The 22,166-nt window shown below is 40.9% G+C and overlaps 4 protein-coding genes and 1 pseudogene across 4 annotated transcripts; 3 read left to right on the top strand and 2 right to left on the bottom strand.

Annotated features, from left to right (window-relative positions):
* Positions 1-9,517: 9,517 nt before the first annotated feature.
* Positions 9,518-10,039, bottom strand: LOC121810786. Its single transcript, XM_042211516.1, has one exon. It carries the CDS (start codon positions 10,037-10,039, stop codon positions 9,518-9,520), a length of 522 nt encoding a protein of 173 aa, XP_042067450.1.
* A 1,280-nt stretch (positions 10,040-11,319) lies between these two features.
* On the top strand, positions 11,320-15,664 carry LOC121810785 (annotated as a pseudogene).
* A 250-nt stretch (positions 15,665-15,914) lies between these two features.
* On the top strand, positions 15,915-16,765 carry LOC121811016. The gene has a single exon (XM_042211766.1). It carries the CDS (start codon positions 16,165-16,167, stop codon positions 16,606-16,608), a length of 444 nt encoding a protein of 147 aa, XP_042067700.1. The 5' UTR covers positions 15,915-16,164; the 3' UTR covers positions 16,609-16,765.
* Positions 16,766-17,159: 394 nt separating this feature from the next.
* LOC121811017 lies at positions 17,160-18,827 on the top strand. Its single transcript, XM_042211767.1, has one exon. It carries the CDS (start codon positions 18,237-18,239, stop codon positions 18,675-18,677), a length of 441 nt encoding a protein of 146 aa, XP_042067701.1. The 5' UTR covers positions 17,160-18,236; the 3' UTR covers positions 18,678-18,827.
* Positions 18,537-21,257, bottom strand: LOC121811019 (nuclear intron maturase 1, mitochondrial-like). The gene is made up of 2 exons (XM_042211768.1): positions 19,129-21,257; positions 18,537-18,673 (listed from the first exon to the last, which is right to left on the bottom strand). The coding sequence occupies exon 1, from the start codon at positions 21,220-21,222 to the stop codon at positions 19,954-19,956; it is 1,269 nt and encodes a 422-aa protein (XP_042067702.1). The 5' UTR covers positions 21,223-21,257; the 3' UTR covers positions 18,537-18,673; positions 19,129-19,953.
* Between the last annotated feature and the right edge of the window lie 909 nt (positions 21,258-22,166).

The raw sequence follows: 22,166 nt of genomic DNA, 5'->3' as shown, positions 1-22,166 counted from the left end.
ATACCTTAAATTACGGTATATACCGAATTTCGGTATGCCGCGGTATATAAAAATTCATATACCTTACCGAAATATTTCGGTAAGGTATCATACCGTACCGAAAATCACGGTATACCGAAAATTCGGTATTTTCGGTATTTTTTCGGTACGATAAGACTAGTATTTCTACATTTCGATATTTTTTCCCAACCCTAATATTGATACTCATACCAAACCAAAGTTGCTTGTTTTCAAGATTCTTGAATCTTTCTATATTTGGATACTATTTATACGCACGTAATTGGGTACTTAGAGTGTCCATTATGGGACCGCCGCGCCTATAGCCCCAGCGGGGGCGGTCCCGGGGTGGTCTATAGTGCAGGCGACGTCCACCCCCGAGGCGGACGAGGAAATGGGGGCGGTAGGCGGCGGATGGGCATTCGGCGAAACGAGGGCGAGGACGCGCTAGGCGTCCTTTCACCGCGGCTATAGGCGCGCCGGCCATAGTGCCCGGTGATAGGCCTGTCGGCGGTCCTCGGTGGATTTTTCAATTTTTTTTAATTACCTCTATAAATACCACTCTCCATCACCTATTTTTTCACCATTTTCACACAATCCCTCCATTCACTATCTACACTTTCACTCTCTAAAAATGCACGGTGGAGACGACGAATCACCCGGCTCGCATGAATCTGGCTATGACGGTAATCCTTCACAGCCATCGGCCGGCTATCCTTCACAGCCATCAGGATATGGCGGCTATCCTTCTCAGCCGTCGGGATATGGCGGCTATCCTTCTCAGCCGTCGGGATATGGCGGGGCTCTATCCCAGCCGTGGAGTTGGAGCCAATCTCCCCCGCCGTGGGCATCGAGTCCAAACCTTCCTCCATCTTTTCAGCGGAATCTGAGTCACTCCGCATTTGAAGATTACAGACCCAACCTCGACGTGCTTAACCAGCCGCGTCCGGAGTCCCCTTTCCAATCCAGCCAATCTCATTTCACCGAAGCAGATCAAGACACAATGGATACTATGATGGGTTTGCTCACTTCCGGCGTCCCGGATACGCCGACAGCACGGGTGGAAATGCACGTTCCGACCCGAGGCTCTGGGGGGGCGGCGGTGGCGGTAGGGGCGGAGACGGCAATGGCGGCACCCGTGGCGGCGGTGGCTCCGGTGGCGGCTCGGGCAGCGGCGTCGGCAGTGGCGGTGGCGAGGGCAGTGGCGTTGGCGGTAGCGGTGGTTCTGGCTCCAGACGGAGCAAGCTCTACACCAAAGCGGAGTCCATTGCCGTGGCGAGGGGGTGGGATGCCATCACATCAGACCCCGTAGTGGGCACCAATCAGACCGAGGGGAGCTTTTGGAGGCGCGTAATGATGGCGTACGACGAGTTCAAACCCGACGGTGCCGAAAAGCGTGACCCAGAACAGATCCGCAAAAAGTGAGGTAGGATTCTGCTGGGTACCAAGCGGTTCGCGTGCATATACCAGAACAACCTTCTCCACGCTGAGAGTGGCCGAAGCGAAACAGACGTGAGGGCCCTGTCGCTGGGCCAATACAACACGGAGGGCTGGCCGAAGTTCACAATGTGGGAGGAGTATCGAGTCCTCGCGGATTGTCCGAAATTCAAGGCCATCTGCGCGCAAGAGGTCAATACAGCTCCTTAGCCGAAGCGTACAAGGCACAATCTTGCCGGGGACTACAGTAGCGGAAGCGGCTAGCACGAGTTCGAGCAGCCCGACGAGCAAGTCGAAGAGCCAGCCGCTACACACACTAGGCGAGGACGGCCCCCGGGACAACCGGCCTCTATCCGCAGCGCCAGAGGGGCTAAAAGGGCCACCCGCCTATCGTCGGCCGCGTCTGGATCCCGCATCCCCCAGCCCGCTCCAATCCCACAGCACATGGTGCAAGGTCCCCACGAGGTCTTGAGGGATAACATAGATGTGCAGTAGATGCAACAACTGCAGGACGTTTACAGCAAATACGTAGCCACCGATGACCGTACGTCAGGAACATCTACAAGAAGCTCATCACTCGGATTGAGCGTCGGCTATGGTTGGTTGATGATGCTCCTGGGGAAACCGCGGCCGGCAGCAGCGAGGGAGGAGGAGGAGGAGGAGAAGAAGAAGAAGAAGACGAGGAAGCCGACTCCGACACCGAGTAGACGGTGGCAGAGTTTTTAGTTGTATTTTATTTTAAATATTCGTTGTATAATTTTACCCTTTTGCAATACAACGAATATTCGGCCCTAATTACCTCGTTTTCTAATTATTTACATTGTTGTGATTTTAATTATACTTGATTGAAACTAAAAACATTTTAAAATGAAATTTGATTATAAAATTTGGGGGCTATTGGAAGTGTCCACCATAGTGGCGGAAACAAAATTTTGTGGCTATAGACAAAAAAATTGGGGCTATGGACAAAAACTGGGGCGGAGCTATTGGGGTGTCCGCCTTATAGTGGACACTCTTACATACTTCCGCAAGTTAATTCACTTCCAAACTCCTGACATCCCTATGTTTCAAAAATACCGCCACACACTACTATGTACGGAACTAATGTCATTTGAAAAGACTTTTTCACTATTCACAGGCTCTTAAGCCTTTTTTTCCACTCAAATTTAACCAAAATACCACTAGAAGGGTTTTTTAGTCTTTAGCCTGAACCTTTTTTTTTTCACTCTGCCACTTATATCTGTTGTCTTTTCTATTTGAACTTCACCCTTAATAAAAAGGACCATTCACTTCTTCTCTTCTCTCTCCTTTCTCAATAAAAAGGACCATTCACTTCTTCTCTTCTCTTCTCTTCTCTCTCCTTTCTTCTCTCTTAGTGGAGAACTTAAGCCCCTTGATCCCGAAAACTTTATTTTTCCTGCTTCAATTTTTTGGAAATTATCTAAAAATTTCTTCAACCCTCACCAAATTAATATTGCTGGCGAGTAAATAATCAAAATTGGAATGATAGAAGGGCCTGGACTGCATTTTGGTATCAAAATTGCATAGGCAAAAAATGGATGTCCTCGTTGGAGAGGATGAAGAAGACTCACCTTTAAAAAATATATATATAATATTATTATATGTAGACATGAAGACAAGTTATTTTCTTGAAAATTGTAAAGTGTTAAATTTTATATCGTTTCAGGCACTAATAAAATATTAAAATTTCATTTGAGGTACCCCTATAACAACATTAAAATATCGTGTATAGTACCCCTTAGTTTTAGAAAGGCCAGAATGCCCTTAATGGCATTTTGGTTAAATTCCAGTGGAAAAAAGGGTTTAAAAGTTCGTGAACAATGAAAAAGTCCTTCAGATAATATTAATTAGGTCCATACACAAAGGTGTGTGGCGATACTTTGAAACATAGAGGTGTCTAGTATTCGAACCCTTATAGATAGGCTATAAATTTGTAGTTCACTCTAGATTTTAATATGGGAGATGAGAATGACACATACACATGAACTATGCATTTGTAAACATATGAAATTCTACACATAATAAATTCACGCATAACAGGGGTTTAATGAGAGTCGAACCCAAGTTTCACTTCATGTCTACGTAGGACCGGATATACTACATTGGGTTTAATTTTAGCAAAAACACTTGATTGTTGTCACGACCTAAAAGTTATCGTCACTTTTAAAGTTTGTGGTAAAGACATGAAATGACATATTAGTAATGTATTTTTTGGTTTGAAGTGTTAAATAGACAAGTGTATGTGACTCAACATAGACGACTACATATGTTTAATACACATATATGCATATGAGATTTACTATTCCTAACGTTTTTCTCTTGATTTTTCTACTAATATTTGTGACTCAACTTTATTTTACCCAATTAATACCCGCAAGTGTACGGGGTTATTGTAGCATTTAGCAAGCAAGAGTATATCGTATCCCACAGAGACAAATAAGTGTCAACTTGAGTACCACGAACCAATTTCAACTACTATCCAGACAATCAGAAATTTTTGGTTTTAAAACTAACAACTACGAAAAGCATGTAAAGTCAGAGAATAAAATAGAACAGTTAAACACGAAAGCAATTAAGAAAGATGTGTAAGATGGTGGAGAAATATGCAGAATTCAAGGATCCGATGCACAACTCATAGCCTAACCCAATTGAAATCGATTTACCATTTAAAGTCTCTAGAATTATTGAATCAATCACACATGTAGATTAAACCCCCTCCCGAGGTGAGAAACTTGTAGATTAAGTGTAACAATTGAAGTCCCCTTCTAATTCTTAGACCTAACTTCCAATAGATCGATTAGATAACAGATTCCACAAAACCTCAACTCTCCCGAGTTCTATTGAATTAAGGTGTGAATTATTCTTCTTTCAAGATTAATTATTTCATCTCCCGATTACTCTAAGAAATCCTAACACTCTCAATTGGTGATCAAGCAATTGTTAGGGAAAAGCACAAGAATAATTCAAATAATTACAAGAGCAAGATAAAAACGAAGTCAATTGGATTAATAATTATGAATCAATGCATCTTCACCAAGAATTCTACACAAAGTGTTTAGCTACTCATGTTCAAAGTAGAAAACAAACAAAAACTAAAGAAAACAATAGAATTCATGATACGGATTACAATTGGCGGAGGAATCGAAGCTTGAATCTTCAATCTTCTTCCAAGAGTTCTTGATAGAGAGAGAGTGTGTGTTTTTGCGGCTTGTAGAGAGTGGAATCGAATAGCCCTAGCTCTTGCCTCTTATTTTTCCTCCAAAAATCGCGTCTGGAAATCAAAAAATCGTCAAACTGACGGACCCGGTCGGGTGTATTTATTGCCTAGGAAATTCACCCGACCGGGTGGGATGCTACTGGACTCCTCGCGTGTTAAATGAGTCACCCGGCCGGGTGGAATTAATGAACTGGAAATTCACCCGGCCGGGTCGCCCTTGCTCGGCAGCTTCTGGCCTTCGGCAGACTTCACGTTGACACCCGGCCGGGTGGAATTTAACCACATGATATTCACCCGGCCGGGTAGTTCCCTTTTTGCTGCATTTTCGCCTACTTTTTGCCTAAAACACTCCACAAACATGTGAACCCCAAAATATAGAGTAATTGGCTGGAAATAACCATTTTGAGCACCGAAACTCAATAATTATGCACATCAACATACCAATCACAACACTATAAATACGAGTTTGTCAACTCCCCCAAACTTAGACTCTTGTTTGTCCTCAAATAAGAATAAGAAATTATGAAGAACATACTCATGCATAGAGGTGGGATTGATGTATTGCTTCAGAAAATTTTTCAAAGCAAGCTCGAAGGTAGGAAACATACAAAAATCAATCAAACATTAATTGAAGCTACTGTCTCGTATATCACTTGGTGTCAATGCTCTCACAAGGTTTAGGGAGTGTGATTTTTTTTTCTTTTTTTTTTCATTTTCCCTCTCACTCAAGTGTATAAGAGATAATATAAACACTTGCTCGACGTCAAACGTCTCCTCTGTTCGGATGTGAAAGTGAACCTAAGATCAGAAAGGTCTTTATTCGGGTTGTAATGTAGGCTCTTTGGACGGTAGGGAACATTTAGGCTATAGTGACTGAAGAATATACTTGAAGCACACAATCCAACACTAACCATTTCCAAAACAAAACTCAGATAAGCCCGATTTCAACATGCTTCCTCCTAGCCTCCAGAACCCACTTATTGTTGTCTCCAACACCACAATTTTTCATTTTTTCTTTTCCTAGACTTCGTCTAGCTTATACCTCCTATTTTTATTTTTGTTTCTTTTATTTTTTATTTTTTTTTTGAACCCCTTCCTTTACAAAAGCAACGATTGTGCTTCCCTTTTCTCAAGGCTTTCACTTTAGAGAGTGATTTAAGATATTACTTTTCAACAATCAAATACATTTTGGCTATGAGAGCTAACTAGGGATTTACAAGTTTATGAGGATAATCAAAGAATGCCTAACTTCATCTCCTAAGTTCACATCCACTATATATAGACTTGACATGACGAGAAGCAAGTTCTAGAAGTAAAAGCATGTACCCAATTGTATCACACATGAACAAAATATGGCTCAAATCTCACCGGGATTAGCATTGACCAAGCAAACAAGCACTTCACTCACAATTAAATCATGAATTGATCACGCAGGTCCCTAACCATTCTAACCAGAATTTTCAAGACAAAACAATTATCATCATCAGCTATCAACCCTTCTCTTAGCACAAATTATCTTACATTCATCCATATTCGAATTCGAGTCCCACAGGCGGGACTTACACCAAATGACACCAAAAATCCAAGATTAACTAAAAGAAGAGAAAGAAAAAGAAAAACAATAATCTCAAGAACATAATCTTTAAACAAGCAGGGGAAGGAGCAACCGATCCACGTCAGAACCCCCCAAACTTATTCAAGACAGGGAATAGAATAAGTTTGAAGAGCAGTGGATGGTTGAGGTACCTCTATTCCGAAGGCGGCGGGAATCTCGCGTAGTAAGCTTGGTAGAAAGCCTGTTGTGTTGCATCACTAGCGTCGAGGCGAGTGTGCAGGTTTTGCAGTTGTTCCCCATAGTGATCAAGCCGGTTCCCAAAGTTGTCCAACCAGGTGTCGCACTGGGCTCTCCAAGCCATCGCCTCCGCATTCGCTTGATTCCAGCGGGCCTCTTGTTGATCATGGCTCACCTGAAGCGAGCGTACTCCTGCAGCAATTTCCGCCAAATAGTCGTCCCTGGACGGTCTCCCCCGCGGTCTACTCCTCTTGGGCCGACTGCTTTGACCCACTTCGAACTCCGAGGCGGTCTCCTCACCTTCCTCATTCATGGCCGCCGGTGCATCTTGAATTTGCAGAGGCTCCTCGGGGATATTAGGCTGCGGCAAGTAGTCCGGTTCCATAAAGACCGGCCTAGCGTCTGGGGCACCTTCTCCTTGAGGAGGGTCATTTTCGATCTTCTCCATATGAGCCGGGGAGTTCAATTTCCAGTTCTCTTGGTAACTCCATCCTCCGACTGCGAAGAGCTGAGGGTCAGGGAATCTGATGCACATCCCCGGTTCTATCCTGAAATACCCCACGCCCCGGCTATCAACCATTATAATGGCCGCCCTCTTGAGCGTATCCCAGTCCAGTAGGGTGGGTCCTTGATCCTGTATCCGATTTTCAAAACTGACCCCAAATTTATATGCCAAAGCTGCCACGATTCCCCCACAACAGAGCTTTCCCGTCGTCCTCTTCGACTGTCTCTCCAAGTGCTTAATCATGTAATGACCCGTGTTGATCCTCCTTCGGCTGAGCATTCCCCATAGTAAGAATAGCATTTCTGATGAAATGCTTCCCGCTTCTGTGTGGCCAAAGGGTAGGTAGACCAGGGCCTTCGCCATGTATCTCAACACTGGGTTTCTGATGGCGTTGATTTTAGCCCTCGATAGATTGAAGGCCGCTTCAGTGGTAATCAATCGCCAGAACTCGTCCCTCCTATAATCCGCAGGCCGAGGGTCCTCCAAAAGGCCTTCTTCACCTTCTTCCCTCAACTGGAAGAGCTCTTTCATTTCATCGACGGTAAGATCGTGCGCTTCATTCATGAGTCGGAAGGACATCGACTCAATCCGTTTCCCGGAGTACTCCACTTTGAGTGTGGTGAAGAACTCTACAGTCAGGGCCCTGTATGACCCGAACTTCCTCGCGAACAAGTGTGTGAGATGGCCGGCCTCGACGAGGATGTCCCAAGAATGTTTGATACCGAGGCCGTTGAGTGCGCTTCGACTCGGATATCTAGATGGCATGCTATCCAATGCCGCTAAAGCATCCCATTTCTTCGACTCACCTTTGTGGAGTGTGACACCCACTGTGCGAGGTTTTAGGGCCATGTGATGGGTACCTAGAATGAGGCATGTTAGAACAACCAAGTAAGGGAGATAGACTCAATCCCTATGCATACCAAATAACAAGTAAGGCAAAAGCAATTAGGAAGATAGACTCGATTCCTACATTTACTTTCATCGCAGACAATACCGAGGAGATAGGCTTAATCCCTCAAACAAATCACACAATGCGGAAAATAGACTCAATCCCTAAAACTCACAAAATCATCTACAACCCCCAATATAGAATAATGACTCACACACACTTTCATCAACATTGATATCGCAAGTAATAGCAAACTCATAACTTAAGCACCAAGCATCAATTGCAACAATTTAGCTCATGCCCTCGTACAAGTGAAGCACCTAACCAACATCAATTCAACTTGCATAAACTATAACATTCCTACCCATTACAAAATACAACTCCATATCCATGGCTAGAGAAGCAGAGAGGTGAAGAACATACCTTTGTTGTGTAGATTAAGAGAATTCGAAAATTAGGGCTTTTTCTTTGAGCTCTTGAGTGAAATCCAACAATTGCACAAATTAATCGGGCCAAAATACTCAAACACGGGATAAAGTGAGATGGGTGTGGTGAATTTTTGATGGGGGTGTGAAATTAGTGTGAATGTATGTGTGTTTTGTGTGAAAATTGAAGAGGAAGAGAAGAGGGGGAAGGCGTCGGGTGAGAGTAGGGAAAGAGAAACCGGGTGTACCTGTTTTATTCTAGGTCTCGCCGAGTCGTACCCGGCCGGGTGGATATATTGTACTTGAAAATCACCCGGCCGGGTGATACTCTCTGGACCCTTCCTTCACAAAAGCAGAGACCCGGCCGGGTGTATATAATACACTTGAAAATCACCCGGCCGGGTGAGACTCTCTGGACCCTTCCTTCATTATTTTGATGACCCGGCCGGGTGTATATAATACACTTGAAAATCACCCGGCCGGGTGATACTCTCTGGACCCTTCCTTCATTATGTTGTTGACCCGGCCGGGTGTATATAATACACTTGAAAATCACCCGGCCGGGTAGTTCCCTTTTTGCTGCATTTTCGCCTACTTTTTGCCTAAAACACTCCACAAACATGTGAACCCCAAAATATAGAGTAATTGGCTGTAAATAACCATTTTGAGCACCGAAACTCAATAATTATGCACATCAACATACCAATCACAACACTATAAATACGAGTTTGTCAATTTGCTGCTTGTGATAGTGAATATTCATTAATTTTATCGTGCTTTTGCAATTGCAAAAGACCTCAAAACTAGCCTAGTACGAAGCCCAATCATTACACTGCAGTTTCTTACTGGGCCCAACAGGACTAATGAAAATATGAGATGGCCCATATATAGAAATGCTGCATTTGCATCTATACCAACGGCAGTTGCCCCTTGCTAGTCATACAACACTAAATTCACACTTTCATTAGGCCCAAAAGGAATAAATTACTACTCCACATAAATCATAAGAATCAATTATGTGATCCATTCTCTCCGCTTCATTTTATTCCATTGTTATTTTATTACATCAAACCAAAGTACCAAACACTAAAAAGACTCATCCAAATACCACTATCTCAAACAATGGCGGATCCAGGAATCAAAACTCGTGGGGTCGAATCGAACAAGATTATATATATAATATTTAAATAAATATTTCTAAACAAAAATACATAAAAATATATATACCACAATCTTATGCTATGCGAGATAGTTGGCTTCTTCGAGTAGCCATTTTCTGAAAACGACTCAAAATCATTTCATTGGAAATAGTTGCAAACACCTCCTTTTCGCTATATACCATCAAACCGTCGTTTAACCAGTCATCTCCAATCTTATTTCGCAGCTCCGACTTCACAAATTTCATTGGAGAAAACACTCTTTCAACAGATGTTGTCGCTACTGGTAAAAGTAAGACCAATTTTATCAACCGATAAACCAATTTGAAAATCTTATCTTTCATCATTTCAACCATCTTCTGTGAAATAGTTCCTAAATCTTCAACATCTGAGAAACGTGTATCTGTTCTTGCATCACTCACGAAACTTCGAAGTTCTTGAGTTAACAAGCTAAGCTCCATGGATGAAAAGTCTTCCGGATAAAGAGTGGCAAGATGAACAAGTTTATCGACATTGAAATTGGAGAAATGATTTCTTGGATCAAGGCATACCATACATTCGAGTAAGTCGGTGCTGGATTCAGAAAAACGATTCCTCATTTCTTGACTAATTTTCTCGTAGTCCGGGGTCGGCTTTAATTTTGTCTTTATCAATTTCAATCTCATCCGGATTATTTTCAACTACCACATTATTTCCCAATTGTTGTGGTTCTTGCTCAACATTAGCACTAGAAGAACCGATAGAAACTCGAGGTCTTTTATTAAGATATTTATCCATTAACCTAAAAAAAAGTAACATAAATTTTTAGAATTTATATTTAATCATTTTTCATATACAAAATAAATGAATAATCCACAACTTCAAAGCAATTAAGCAAAGAATTTGCAATATCTACTTAAATGATGATCAATTTAATAGTGCTAACTGCTACTTAAATGTGAAAACTGAAAAAAAAATAATAGTATTACTAACTTAAACTTGAATTATGATTTATTGATTTTACCTACCTCGAATCCTTGATAAAATGAATAATTGATTGTCAAATTGCCAATTGCTAAAATATTCTTTCAAACTCCTTGCACAGAACCTGTGAAATTTCTTCTCTGCAGACTGCAGAATCGGCGACTGGGTCAATTAAAAGTGGGTTAAAACGTGAACTACTCCTATTTTAATAGCTTTGTTGTGTGGACTACTCCTATTAGAAGTTGGGTCAATTAAAAGTGGGTTCAATTCTAGAATTAATGAGTAAAAGGAAGCCCAAATTGTAAAGCCCAATTGTAAAAGGAGGCATGCCCATCTCTATCTCTCTTCCTTCTTCTCTGCAAAATCGGCGACGCGGGGCAAGAGATTGGCGGCGTGGGGTCGGCGGCTGAGGGAGAGCATTATCCGGCGATTCTCTGGGGACAGCGGTGGGGTCGGCCGACCCCCCCGACCCCACCTAGATCCGCCGCCGATCCCAAACATAGATTTTGCATTAATGTATATAAATATGATCAATCCGGACATTCTTTTGTTTTTATTTTCACTGTTTGTTGAAAATGCTCACTCCCATGCCACGGCGCATGGTTTTCTCGAGTGAGATTTTGTAAATATTAGTATAATATCAATCGGCATTTCATTTACGTATATTATTATCATACACATACATTATATTGTCATTTCATTTAATTTGATCTAATATATCTATCCCGTGCAGATCAATCAACCCACCGTTTATTACGTACATGTTCTCGTGATGCGATGAACAAATCGATAGTATTAGTATATTTTTATTTTCACTATTTTTTATGTAAAAAAAGTAGGGGTATGTAAAAAAAAGGAGGTGGAAAATTGCATATGATGAGTATGAATGTCCCTAAAAGCCAGCATAAACGGTTGAATGGGGAAGATCGCTATCTTCTCAACGCCACTCCTCTTCCAATCAAAGCCCCTCTGCTTCTCTCTCCTCTTGGCCGCCCATTTCACCTTCTCCGCCACCAAATGCCTCTTCCGCTCCTCCCCCTTCGACCCTCTTCAGGGCCCCCTCTTCTCCTACGGCCAGCACAAGCACTCCATCCCCACCACCCGCTCCTCCCTCCTCCCCTTCTCCGGTAATTCCCACCATCAAGATTCTCTTTTTATTACAATTTCACACATTTCACGTAATGGGTCTCTCTTTTTTCCCGGATTATTGGCAGGTTTCCGATTAAATCAATTCTCTCCTCACATCGCCGTCACCGCCGCCGCTGAAATTTCTGCAGAGAAACGCGGCCACCTTCGGAGGGAATCTCGCCTTTCACGACAGGCTCCCTTATCTCAATAACCCCGATGATCATGGACTCGAAATCCCATGTGGATTCTTCAAAAACCTTCCCAATTTCCAGCTTCGGTTATTTTTTATTTATTTTTTTTAATAATTTTTAACGATCACAAATTCGGCGTTACAGATCGAGAGGCGATGGAGAATTGCAAAGGGGTGGTGGTGGTCTCCGCCATATTCAACGACCACGATAAAATCCGGCAGCCCGTGGGCCTAGGATCCAAAACCTTGGACCTCGTTTGCTTCTTCATGTATCGGTTGCACTTGCACAACTTAATCACGCTGCAGAAATCATCCAAGAAGCTCAAGATTGGTGCGTGGACGGTGGTTAGGGTTTCGAGTGAGGAGTTGTACGAGAATCCTGCAATGAACGGCGTTATACCAAAGTATCTACTCAACCGCCTCTTCCCCAATTCAAAATACAGCATTTGGATTGATGCCAAGCTGTAGTTGGTGGTGGATCCGCTTCTCTTGATTCACTCACTTGTGATCAAGGAGGGTCTGGACATGGCTGCCTCCAAACACCCCTTTTTCTTGCACACGATGGAGGAGGCCGCCGCCACGACGGCGCGATGGAGGAAATGGTGGGATGTAAGTGGGATCAGAGCTCAGATGGAGAGCTACTGTGAGCATGGATTGCTGCCATGGAATTCAGACAAGCCTTATTCCTCAGGTGTCATCTTGTTTCACTTTTAACTTTGAAATAATTGTGTAGTACAATACTATAGACGAAATAATTAAAATATTAAAATTTAAATAAATTTGATGACCCTAACATTATAGTATAAAGTAAATGTATAGAGCTTCCAGATCAAGACCATGCCTGAATGTATGACTAGAAAATGTTGGTCACGATTAAAGTTCATTTTCATTAGCACTTATTAAAGTAAAGGGTTCTGAAAAGACATGTTAATAGTGTTCGATTTGTTAAATAAAATAATAATGAAATGTATTTTATGATTGAACGGTGAAATTATTTTAGTTGGAAGAGGATGAACATGACTACTTATTACATGATTATTCATCTAAGATTGAGTTGTGAAATTCATTCTCGTGAACCAAACACAATACATATTTAAACCTGAGATCTAATATTTGAAATCGAACAATCCCTTCTTAGTGTACAATCAATAAACGTTGTATAGTATACCATTAGTACTCTTTCCTCAATGATGGTTTATGGACACTTTGTGGCATTCTCATAATCCTCTATTTGTAGGTGTTTTGTAGCAATTAATATAGTTACAAATTGACTGAAAAAATAATTTATTCATTGAATTTTGTGAAGCAATGCAAGTATATAAGGTAGATTGAGTAAATAAAAGAGTCATAATTGTGAGGTTGCAGTGACAGTTGAGAAAATAATTAATTAATAATGGAGAGGTGGCGTGCTTAAAGGGCTTCAAATTTGTTATGGCCCTAAATCGAAACATTAGTACTATTATTTTGTATTAGAGGTGATAATCTATAGATTATAGCCTCATTTCGTTTGAGTTTTTGTTGTATTTTGAAGAAATAATAAAAATGTTAATAATATACTTATGCAATTGTATCTAGAGTTGTCAAGTTTCCCGGCTCGAGCTGGTCTAGTCCAATCCAGGCATAGATCAGAGAAACAGAATGGGTTTGGGCCGAGATGGTTAGTTATAGTGAGTTTAATTGGGGAATTTTATGAATCTAGGTTCAAACAGAAACTAGGCTCGTGATCAGCCATCTAATGCCCACACGAATTTATATTAGTATACATATCATGAGTTAAATTAATAGAGAAGTGAAAAAAAGCACCGGAGAAGTAGTGTAAGTGGAATGTGGAGTCCATATTATTAGTTGAGAAGGGAAAAAAAGTAAGAGAAAAGTTGTTTCAGCCGCGCCAGCCCCCTCGCCGACTACCAAAGAGCCGCCGAATCGGAATACGCCCGTCGTTGTAGTGATAATAAATAAATACTGAGCTGCGTCGCATAAAGCTAAGCCTTCAAATTTGATTTGATGTAGCCTCGTTTCTTCTTTTTAAATTAGAAAAAGTGAAAAACCATAGTATAAATAAATACACTCAATAGTTTAAGCATTTCTATTGCTTCACAATAAATATATAGAAATTACTCCATACTCCCTCCGATCCTAATGAGACTTAGTCTCATGTTGCCATTTTCATCTGATCCCTAATAAGTTAGTGGAATAAAATTACTAATTTGTCCCCATCTTTCATACACTCAATTTGTGCATACATATTATTGATGTTATTTTAGTCTACATAAAGTTTAGCATGACGTTTAATCTTTTGCACCAAACATAAATTAAAGATGGCTTAATTTTTTTTCAGTTTCAAATAGCTTAAATTTTTAATTAAGCGGCCAAACACACCATTTAAAAATTGAGATATTGACATCTAATATCATGAAACTTTCAAAAAGTTGGGTATTTCCCACGAACTTTCAAATTGACAAATAATATCACAAACTTTACCCAAGTTTGTTATTTCTCACCAGTTAATAAATTTTGACTATATTAATGGAATTAAGAATAATTTTGGAGGGTGTGCTTCAAGAAAAATTGTCCTCAAAGATTGAAAAACTTGAAGCTCTCGAAGTTGTTGTCGAGAAATTACGAAAAAAAATTCGCATCATGATATTATTGCCGAAATTTTTTCACTGGTGGAAAATAACAAACTCATGGTAAAGTTCGTGATATTATTTGCCAATTTGAAAGTTCGTGGAAAAAATCTGACTTTTTGAAAGTTCCATGATATTAGAGGTCAATATCCCTTAAAAATATAACTGGCATAGACTATAATATATATCAAGCTCATTATCTATATCAAACGAGCCCTTAGTGTCTTGATAACCGAACTTATAATTAATTAGTTTATGGGGCCTCATTAGTTATTAGTAACGAACCACAATTTTTAGTATCTTGGCAACCAAACTTATAATTAATTAGTTCATGAATCTGAGGCAAATTGATTAGTAACGGGCCGCAATTTTGTAATGACTTTGCAACCGAACTCATAACTAATGAGTTTGTGAGATCTAATCTGGGCCAACTAGCCTAATCGAACAGCCCATATATGTATATAGTTTCCCTCACGCATAACCCATGTTATTTGTTAGTGGTCATAACCTACTAATCTACCTGTCCATCTGTTGTATACTATCTACATCATCTCTACAATCAAATAGCTTCGTTTTAAACCATAGTGTCATGACAGCATAGTGGCTGCTACCTAAAGTTGAGAAAGACTTATAACAGAACCAATAAATTCATAGCTAAACATGTACTACAAAATTGCAGTATAACAGTTCAAGACCAGAAATCAAGAAAACCCATCAACTGACAATGGCCCAGCAAAGATGATTGAAACACAGAGCAATGCAGCAGAGATTCACTGTGGACCGATATCCGGAGAGAAACTACACGAAATGCTGGACGAATTCTCCGTCCCGAGATGCCTGTTCGCCGGGGTGGAACGGATCAAGGAGTTCGGGTTCAACCGGGCCACGGGGTTCTACTGGGTGAAGCAGGAGAAGAAAACGGAGCGCAAGGTGGATAAGGTCGGGACGCAACTCACCGGTTTCATCACCCCCGGGCGCTTGTCGAAGATCACGGGTGTGAAGGCAAAGGAGATCATCCTCACATTCACGGTCACCGGCATTGTTGTGGGAGTCCCATCTAGTGACAAGGCTAAGTTTGTTAGTAGTACTGGAATTTACGGCGCCCACCCCATTGCGGCGTAGTACTCGAATTCGGACGACGACGTTAACTATATACGGTCGCATTGCTTTCACGTAAGAGCAACCGGTGTTAGGGTTTGTTACAAGTCTCATTTACTATGTCATTGAGCTTTTGCATAAATGGAATAATCACACTAGTGTCTTTCATTTGTCGGTGAATTAAGTAAGCTATTTCAAATATTAGCATTATTTGCAAACTTCTTTATCCCACACGTTAGCAACTCCCTCCGCAGCAAAATCAAGTTTCAATTTGTCATTTTGATTCATCACAACTTGTCTGTGACGTAGGTAGAATACTGGTTACCTATAACGTGAGGAATGTATGGCCACACAACTTGCTTGTCATATCCTAAAACGAGTAAATTAAGATCAAATTACGCTTAAATAAAACAAATTAAGATTATAGATAAGGTACAGAATAAAAATAAGTATAGATTTATAATAAAAATTTGTAGTTTACCTGTCTCAGTTGAGTCAACTACCAACTAAAATCATTAACGACGCAATAAATTCCGTCCCAATTCCACCTGACACATTCCCTCTAGTACCCCCACCGAGCTCGAAACACACACTAGCAATCAAGGGCACTTCCGTAACTTCGCCCACGAGAATCTCCCTATAAGAAACCCCCTCAGCTTTACTTTACAGATTCAATCCGTTTCAACCTCATATCAAAATCCCCAAATCCGCCGCGGAAATGTCGACGTCGCAGCAGATCGATTCCCACCGCGAGAACGCCGAGGTGTACAGCGGCGACGCGGCGGTGTGCAAGCAGAAGTCGAAGGAGCTGCTGGAGAAGATCAACATGCCCAAGGGGCTGCTGCCGCTGGACGACCTCGTCGAGGTCGGCCACAACGCCGAGACCGGATTCGTGTGGCTGAAGCAGAAGAAGAGCAAGACGCATTACTTCAAAGGAATCGGCCGCAGCGTCTGGTACGACACCGAGGTCACGGCGTTCGTCTCTGATCGCCGGATGAAGCGCCTCACCGGCGTCAAGAGCAAGGAGATCCTGATCTGGGTCACTATCTGTGATATTTCGATCAAGGACCCTGAATCCGGTAAAATTACGTTTGGTACCCCTACCGGAATCTCCAGATCTTTTCCGGCGTCGGCGTTTGAGGAGGAAGAGGAGAAGAAATGATATGTTATGATCATGACTGTGCAGCTTGCTTTGAATAAATCTGGTTAATTTCTCATTTTCTGTTTTTAAATACTTCTGGACTATGGCTGCTTCATATTTAAGCAAGTTCATATGAATGTATTAATATGTGGAATATTTTACTACCAATATTCGTCTATTTTCACAGTTTCGCTAAATTAGTCAGTTCAAATGCAATACTAATTAGAAAATCTTGAATCCTAATTCAATGATGATAAAACACGCTTGATCAACATACCATTAACAGGAAACATGAGATTGTAAAGCAAAACTTGAACGGTGAAATTCCCAATACAAGTGGAGTTTATAAGTTAGTGTAGTTACGTGGCGTTTGGTAATGCAATGCGCTTTAAAAGTTTCAACTAACAAATCTGAGGAAGGTGGATCACACGAATTTAGTGTGTCCATATTTATGGGACCATAATCATAATGGCAACAAAACTACCTCTATTCAATGTTCGTATACCATCTTGAAAATAATCCAGGTGTTCTATAGAACTTGTAAGTCTACTGTTCCCCAACTACAAGTCAAAAAAATACCATATATGTTATGACAAGTAACTTGTACAAACGTGATATGTGTACTCTATATTTATACTTAGTTTTAATTTTTGGGGACGCCCCAAAATGATTAAACTAGTCTATTTTTTTAGGACGAATAGAGTATAATCAAATTAAATATATAACTCAAAACAATTGGTATGCACTATTCACACAGTTCATGACTTCATGTAGCATAACACATCATAATTTTTCAAAGCACCTTTTATCATAGTCATTATAATTATTATTTTGTCATTAGTAACACTTTACAAGCTCGAGAATTCAATTCTCAAACCACTTTGTTAAAATAAAATCTAGCATGCTCTATTATTTGACATCTAGCATCTTAAACATGTAGAGGCTTTTAAGTCCCTTAGTAAATTGCCCTTCAATCTAAGTAAATTTAAATGCTTAAAATGGTTAGGGGCGGCGGCATAAAGAAAATTTTAGCCAATATTAGTATCTATTCTATCACCTAAAATTGCCTTGAAATAGTAAAGGAAAATTTATTTGGCCTTCAGCATACAACCATTGCCCTATTAACTAAATTAAGCGGTTCAGCCACCCTAAATTCTTAAAATAAGTAAAACCCTTAAATGAAGGTGATGAATATCCACATATCCAATTTCTAATCTCAAACTAATCAATGTTATAGCCTGCCATCAATTGGAAGCTGTTGTGGAGTTGAGGCAATTTTTCCCTTAAAGCTTCTAGCTATGCTTACTCTCTCCTTATTTTCTCACTTCTTGAACACACCTATAAAAACTGAATGGTGTGTGTGTGTGTGTGTGTGTGTGTGTGTGTGTGTGTTTATATAGGCAAAAAAAATTGGGTAGCTAGTTGAGGCGGCTAATTTAATTGTTAAAGACTACATGCCGGGGTGAGGAGGCTGCCTTCATTTTTGACTGACAATGGACTAAGACTGTTTGGTCAAGAAAGGTTGGTGAGTCAGCTGCCGAGTTTGACTAAGACAAACAAGAATTGCTATAGTCCACAAATCTTTCATACTCCCTATATAAATGCTACTGAGAAAAAGGGGACGCCAAATCTAGGAAGGTCTCAAAAACATGGAAACACCTTCAATTATAGAAACTCAGAGCAAAGGAGCTGAGATTTACCAGGGAGAAGCATGCAAGGAGAACCTTGGGAAGCTCTTGGAGGAATTCTCGGTGCCAAAAGGTGTGTTCCGTGTTGGTGAGATCGAGGAGGTTGGCCTGAACCGATCCACGGGGTTTTTCTGGTTGAAGCAGAAGGAGAAAACGGAACACTACTTCCCGGGCTTAGGGAGTATGATCTACGATTCGCAGATCACATCCTCCATCGATCAATCTCACTTGAAGAATATCACAGGACTCCAAGCGAAGCAGTTCTTCATCACGGCTACAGTCAGCGATGTACACGTTGGGGTCACCTCCGACGACACAGTCAAATTTACCACTACACTTGGTTTGTCCCGTGACCAGCCGATCTCTGCCTTTAAACCCGAAGATGAGAACAAGAGTATCTGATAGAAGCAGAGTTTATCCATTTAGAAAGCCAACAATATAAATTATTTCTTGTTGCTAATTTGCACTAAAAGAAACCTAAATTGTTTCTTTTTGACATACAACAGAGTGTACTCGGTTCAAAATAGTAAAAGTTCTCTACTTTTATATTTATTTTGGTTTTATCCTATTCATTGTATTACCAGAAGATATATGAATCGTCATGTGGTATAACCAAAACAACTGAATAAATATCCCAATTACAAGAGAACCGATTAATAATTGAAACACAGTTAAAATAGTGTTTCATAACAATTCAAATGAAAAATGAACATAAGTAACGTCATGTGGTAGAACCGACACCAGGCTTAAAAAACATATACACGATCAAGAACTATTTAGAATCTAACCAGGAAACTGAGACAAACTCGTTGGAGGCTATCTCCAAAATTGCAGTAGAGAGAGCAAAAGTTACCTCTTTTTTTAAAGGCATGCCAATCCAAACAGAAACTTATGTTGTTCAAGATACCCACTATGGTGTATTTTCTGTCCCTTTATCATTTCTAAACCGGTCACTATAACACCCAAGGACTTTGTAGTCCCACACGATCTCAGATACCTTGTCTTGAGGCAAACATAAACCTTGTTGTTTAACTGATTTGTTGAGTTCACAGAAAAATTTTGCATCTTGTAATCTGATATACTCCTGGAACAACTTCTCATGATCAGACACCCAATTCCTAGGGAAAGGAGTATAATCACAAGATGGGATCAACGACATGTGAGAAAATTGAACGCCTTCAATGGCGTCAACAAGTCCCATTCGCAAGAGGTCAGAGTACTCTGGGGCAGAGTTGTTAGTACTTTCCCTCAGTGGGCGGCTAAGGTCTCGTGCAGCAATCTTATACACCTTAGCACGGGATTTCAATCGATACCTTGCAGCATATAACTTAGCCAGAGAGCTTCGGATGACATAGGCACAAAACCCAATGATTTTCTTCCTGTTATCTGCATATCTGTACCAATCAGCCATGGTCTCCAGTAACTTATTCATTTGCGAATTGGTGTGTGCTTGGCCAGAATACAGCATAGGTGTGCAAGGCAGTGGCTCGGGGTCCTTATCACCCTTCAGAAAGGCAAGCCGCCTGAACTGGCGGATGCATTGTTGGAGGCTAGCTGTAACCGAAAGCAAAGTCCCAACACCTTTCTCGCTCACAATGTTTCCACCGCTTCCAGTGTAACGAAGAGTTGGATGTATAACTCTACGGCATATAATATGATCAAGAAACTGAATCCCCCTTTACATATGCTCAATTTCCACTTTTGAATTGTCCAACCTGATCCCAAATGTTCGGTCACAAAACTCGATTATTTCCTTCCTAATTGCCACAGCTTCCTCTCTAGGACCCCTTATCCCAATTAGAAAATGGCCCGCATACCTAATATAATCCATTTTCCGAGTCTTCTTCTTGCCACTCGAGGGTACAAACTCCGGCCAAGAAGGGTTATGACAGCCATCATTTATCGAATACTTCCATATTGAATCAGTCTCAGATGGCTTAAAAAACTCGACTATCTTATTTTCCATCATATAATCAAGCTCATTCAGACAAACATTCATCAGCAGAGGGCTCAAAATTCCACAATAAACATAACTAGGCACCTCAGCAGCTTCCTCCGGAGAAAAATCGTAAAACGCCCTCAGCCAATAAGGGTCGGGCTTAGGCTCATCATCATTCAATATCCTCTTCCTCGTCTGCCCCTTCTTTCTTTTCTTTCTGCTCACATTCCTGCCCTCATCTTCCAATTGCTTGTGATTTTTCCCTACCTCTCTCATCCCAGATTTAATCAAGCTCAATACCTTCTTATCTTTCACAGATACTCCAACACATCCCAATACAACACTAGGATTTACATTACTAAAAATCTCACTTAAATCGCCTCGTATAAACCACAAGTAGCCAGCAAAATTACTCCTGATTGTTCTAATAACTGTGTGAGGGTTCCTACCTGGGCGGAAAGCGTGGGATTTTGCAGAAAATCGCGGCTCAAAAACAGGTTCCAGAATCATCAACAGCACCTCCTGAACCACCCGGTCCTGAAACGGGGGATCGCCGGAGCTCAATATGGATTCAATTCTCCGTCTAGAGAGTAATGCAGCGGGATTTTCCTTGGGGCTGCGAATGAGCTGCTCGAGCTTCGAATTCCATCGGAACTGGCTGTGAACGACGGCATCCCGGAGGGAGACAAGGCTGGAGAGCGTGTGGGAGGGAATTGCGTTTTTGGGAGGGTAGGAACCGGTTGCGTGAGCGCAGGCGCGCTGATAGGCGAGGACCCAGAGGTCGAGTTTGGTGAGGAAGCCGGTGAGGTTTTGAAAGGGCTTTCGCGTTTGAGAGAATGATTTGACCCAGAGATCTGACAGAACTTGGACTGGATCCTCTTTGAGTAGGGCGTATGGGTCCTGCTTCGGCGTTGGTGGCTGTGGGCGGCGGTTTAGGTGGTGGGAGAAATTGCGGCCGGCGGAGGGGAAAGCGTTTATGAGGTGTTTGATGTTTGGTCTCACTGACATTTTTTATTTCTGAGGTCAGCTGACTGAATTTCACGTTTTCAATTTATTCCAATTTATATGTGAAAATTGTTCAAGTATTTGAATAATACTAGTACTACTATTCTACTAAGGTGTTGGTTTGTGAGTGATGTAATTCCAAGTAAAGTTATAGGCTAGTAAATGACTTTGTTTGGGTCAAAGTTTTAATTGCACATACAATTGTTTGGTTTGTCTGCTTAGTAGAAGTCCACACATTTTCCTTATTTTCAACATTTCTATTACTACTACTTTTTAAATACAGAATTTACTAAAATCCACTATAGTTCTCGGAAGCTGGGTGTGATTTCTCCCCAGTGGTTTTTTTAAATCTTTTGTATGTTTGTTCTTAAATTTCTTTCTATTTTGATTTAGTTTATTGCATCGTCTATGTTTTCATATTTTTTCCTTCTTGGGTTTTTTATTTAAACCGTTGCTAGTGAGTTCGTGACAAGTGAAAATAGAATACCGTTCTCACTTTAATCTGTCTTTTTTCCTTTTTGTGCTTTTAAAAAAAATAATGCACGGTGAGTTAATGGCAAGGAAAAACAGAATACCGTTCTCATGCCTTTTGTCCTTGTTGCACCTTTTTTTCTTCTTAATTTGATGCAAAGTGAGTTAATGACATGGGAAAACAGAATACTATTCTCACCTTAATCTGTCTTTTTGTCGGACTCAACTTATTTTAAAACATGTATCAACTTATTTTAAAACATGTATCGTACTAGAGTACCACAAACCAATATCAACTACTATCTAGACACATCAAAAAGGGGTTTTGTGTTTCTAATTCTACTAAAAATAAAAGCATAAACAATAATTAAAACAATCAAGAGCAACTTGAAACAAATAAAAGCGAATAAAAGATGGAAACCAAGAATTGGGGAATTAAAATCCTACAGGATCGATAACAACTATCCTATAATCAA

The sequence above is a fragment of the Salvia splendens genome, chromosome 7 (assembly GCF_004379255.2).
Source record: "Salvia splendens isolate huo1 chromosome 7, SspV2, whole genome shotgun sequence".
In the NCBI taxonomy this organism is placed as follows: domain Eukaryota; kingdom Viridiplantae; phylum Streptophyta; class Magnoliopsida; order Lamiales; family Lamiaceae; genus Salvia; species Salvia splendens.
The sequence above is the reverse complement of the archived record's forward strand: the minus strand, read 5'-3'. Positions and strand labels throughout refer to the sequence as shown.

What these genes read in the sequence shown, in the direction of transcription:
- LOC121811016 (XM_042211766.1), top strand. Translation starts at nt 16,165, where the DNA reads ATGTCGACGTCGCAGCAGATCGATTCCCACCGCGAGAACGCCGAGGTG.
- LOC121811019 (XM_042211768.1), bottom strand. Translation starts at nt 21,222, where the DNA reads ATGTCAGTGAGACCAAACATCAAACACCTCATAAACGCTTTCCCCTCC.
- LOC121810786 (XM_042211516.1), bottom strand. Translation starts at nt 10,039, where the DNA reads ATGAGGAATCGTTTTTCTGAATCCAGCACCGACTTACTCGAATGTATG.
- LOC121811017 (XM_042211767.1), top strand. Translation starts at nt 18,237, where the DNA reads ATGGAAACACCTTCAATTATAGAAACTCAGAGCAAAGGAGCTGAGATT.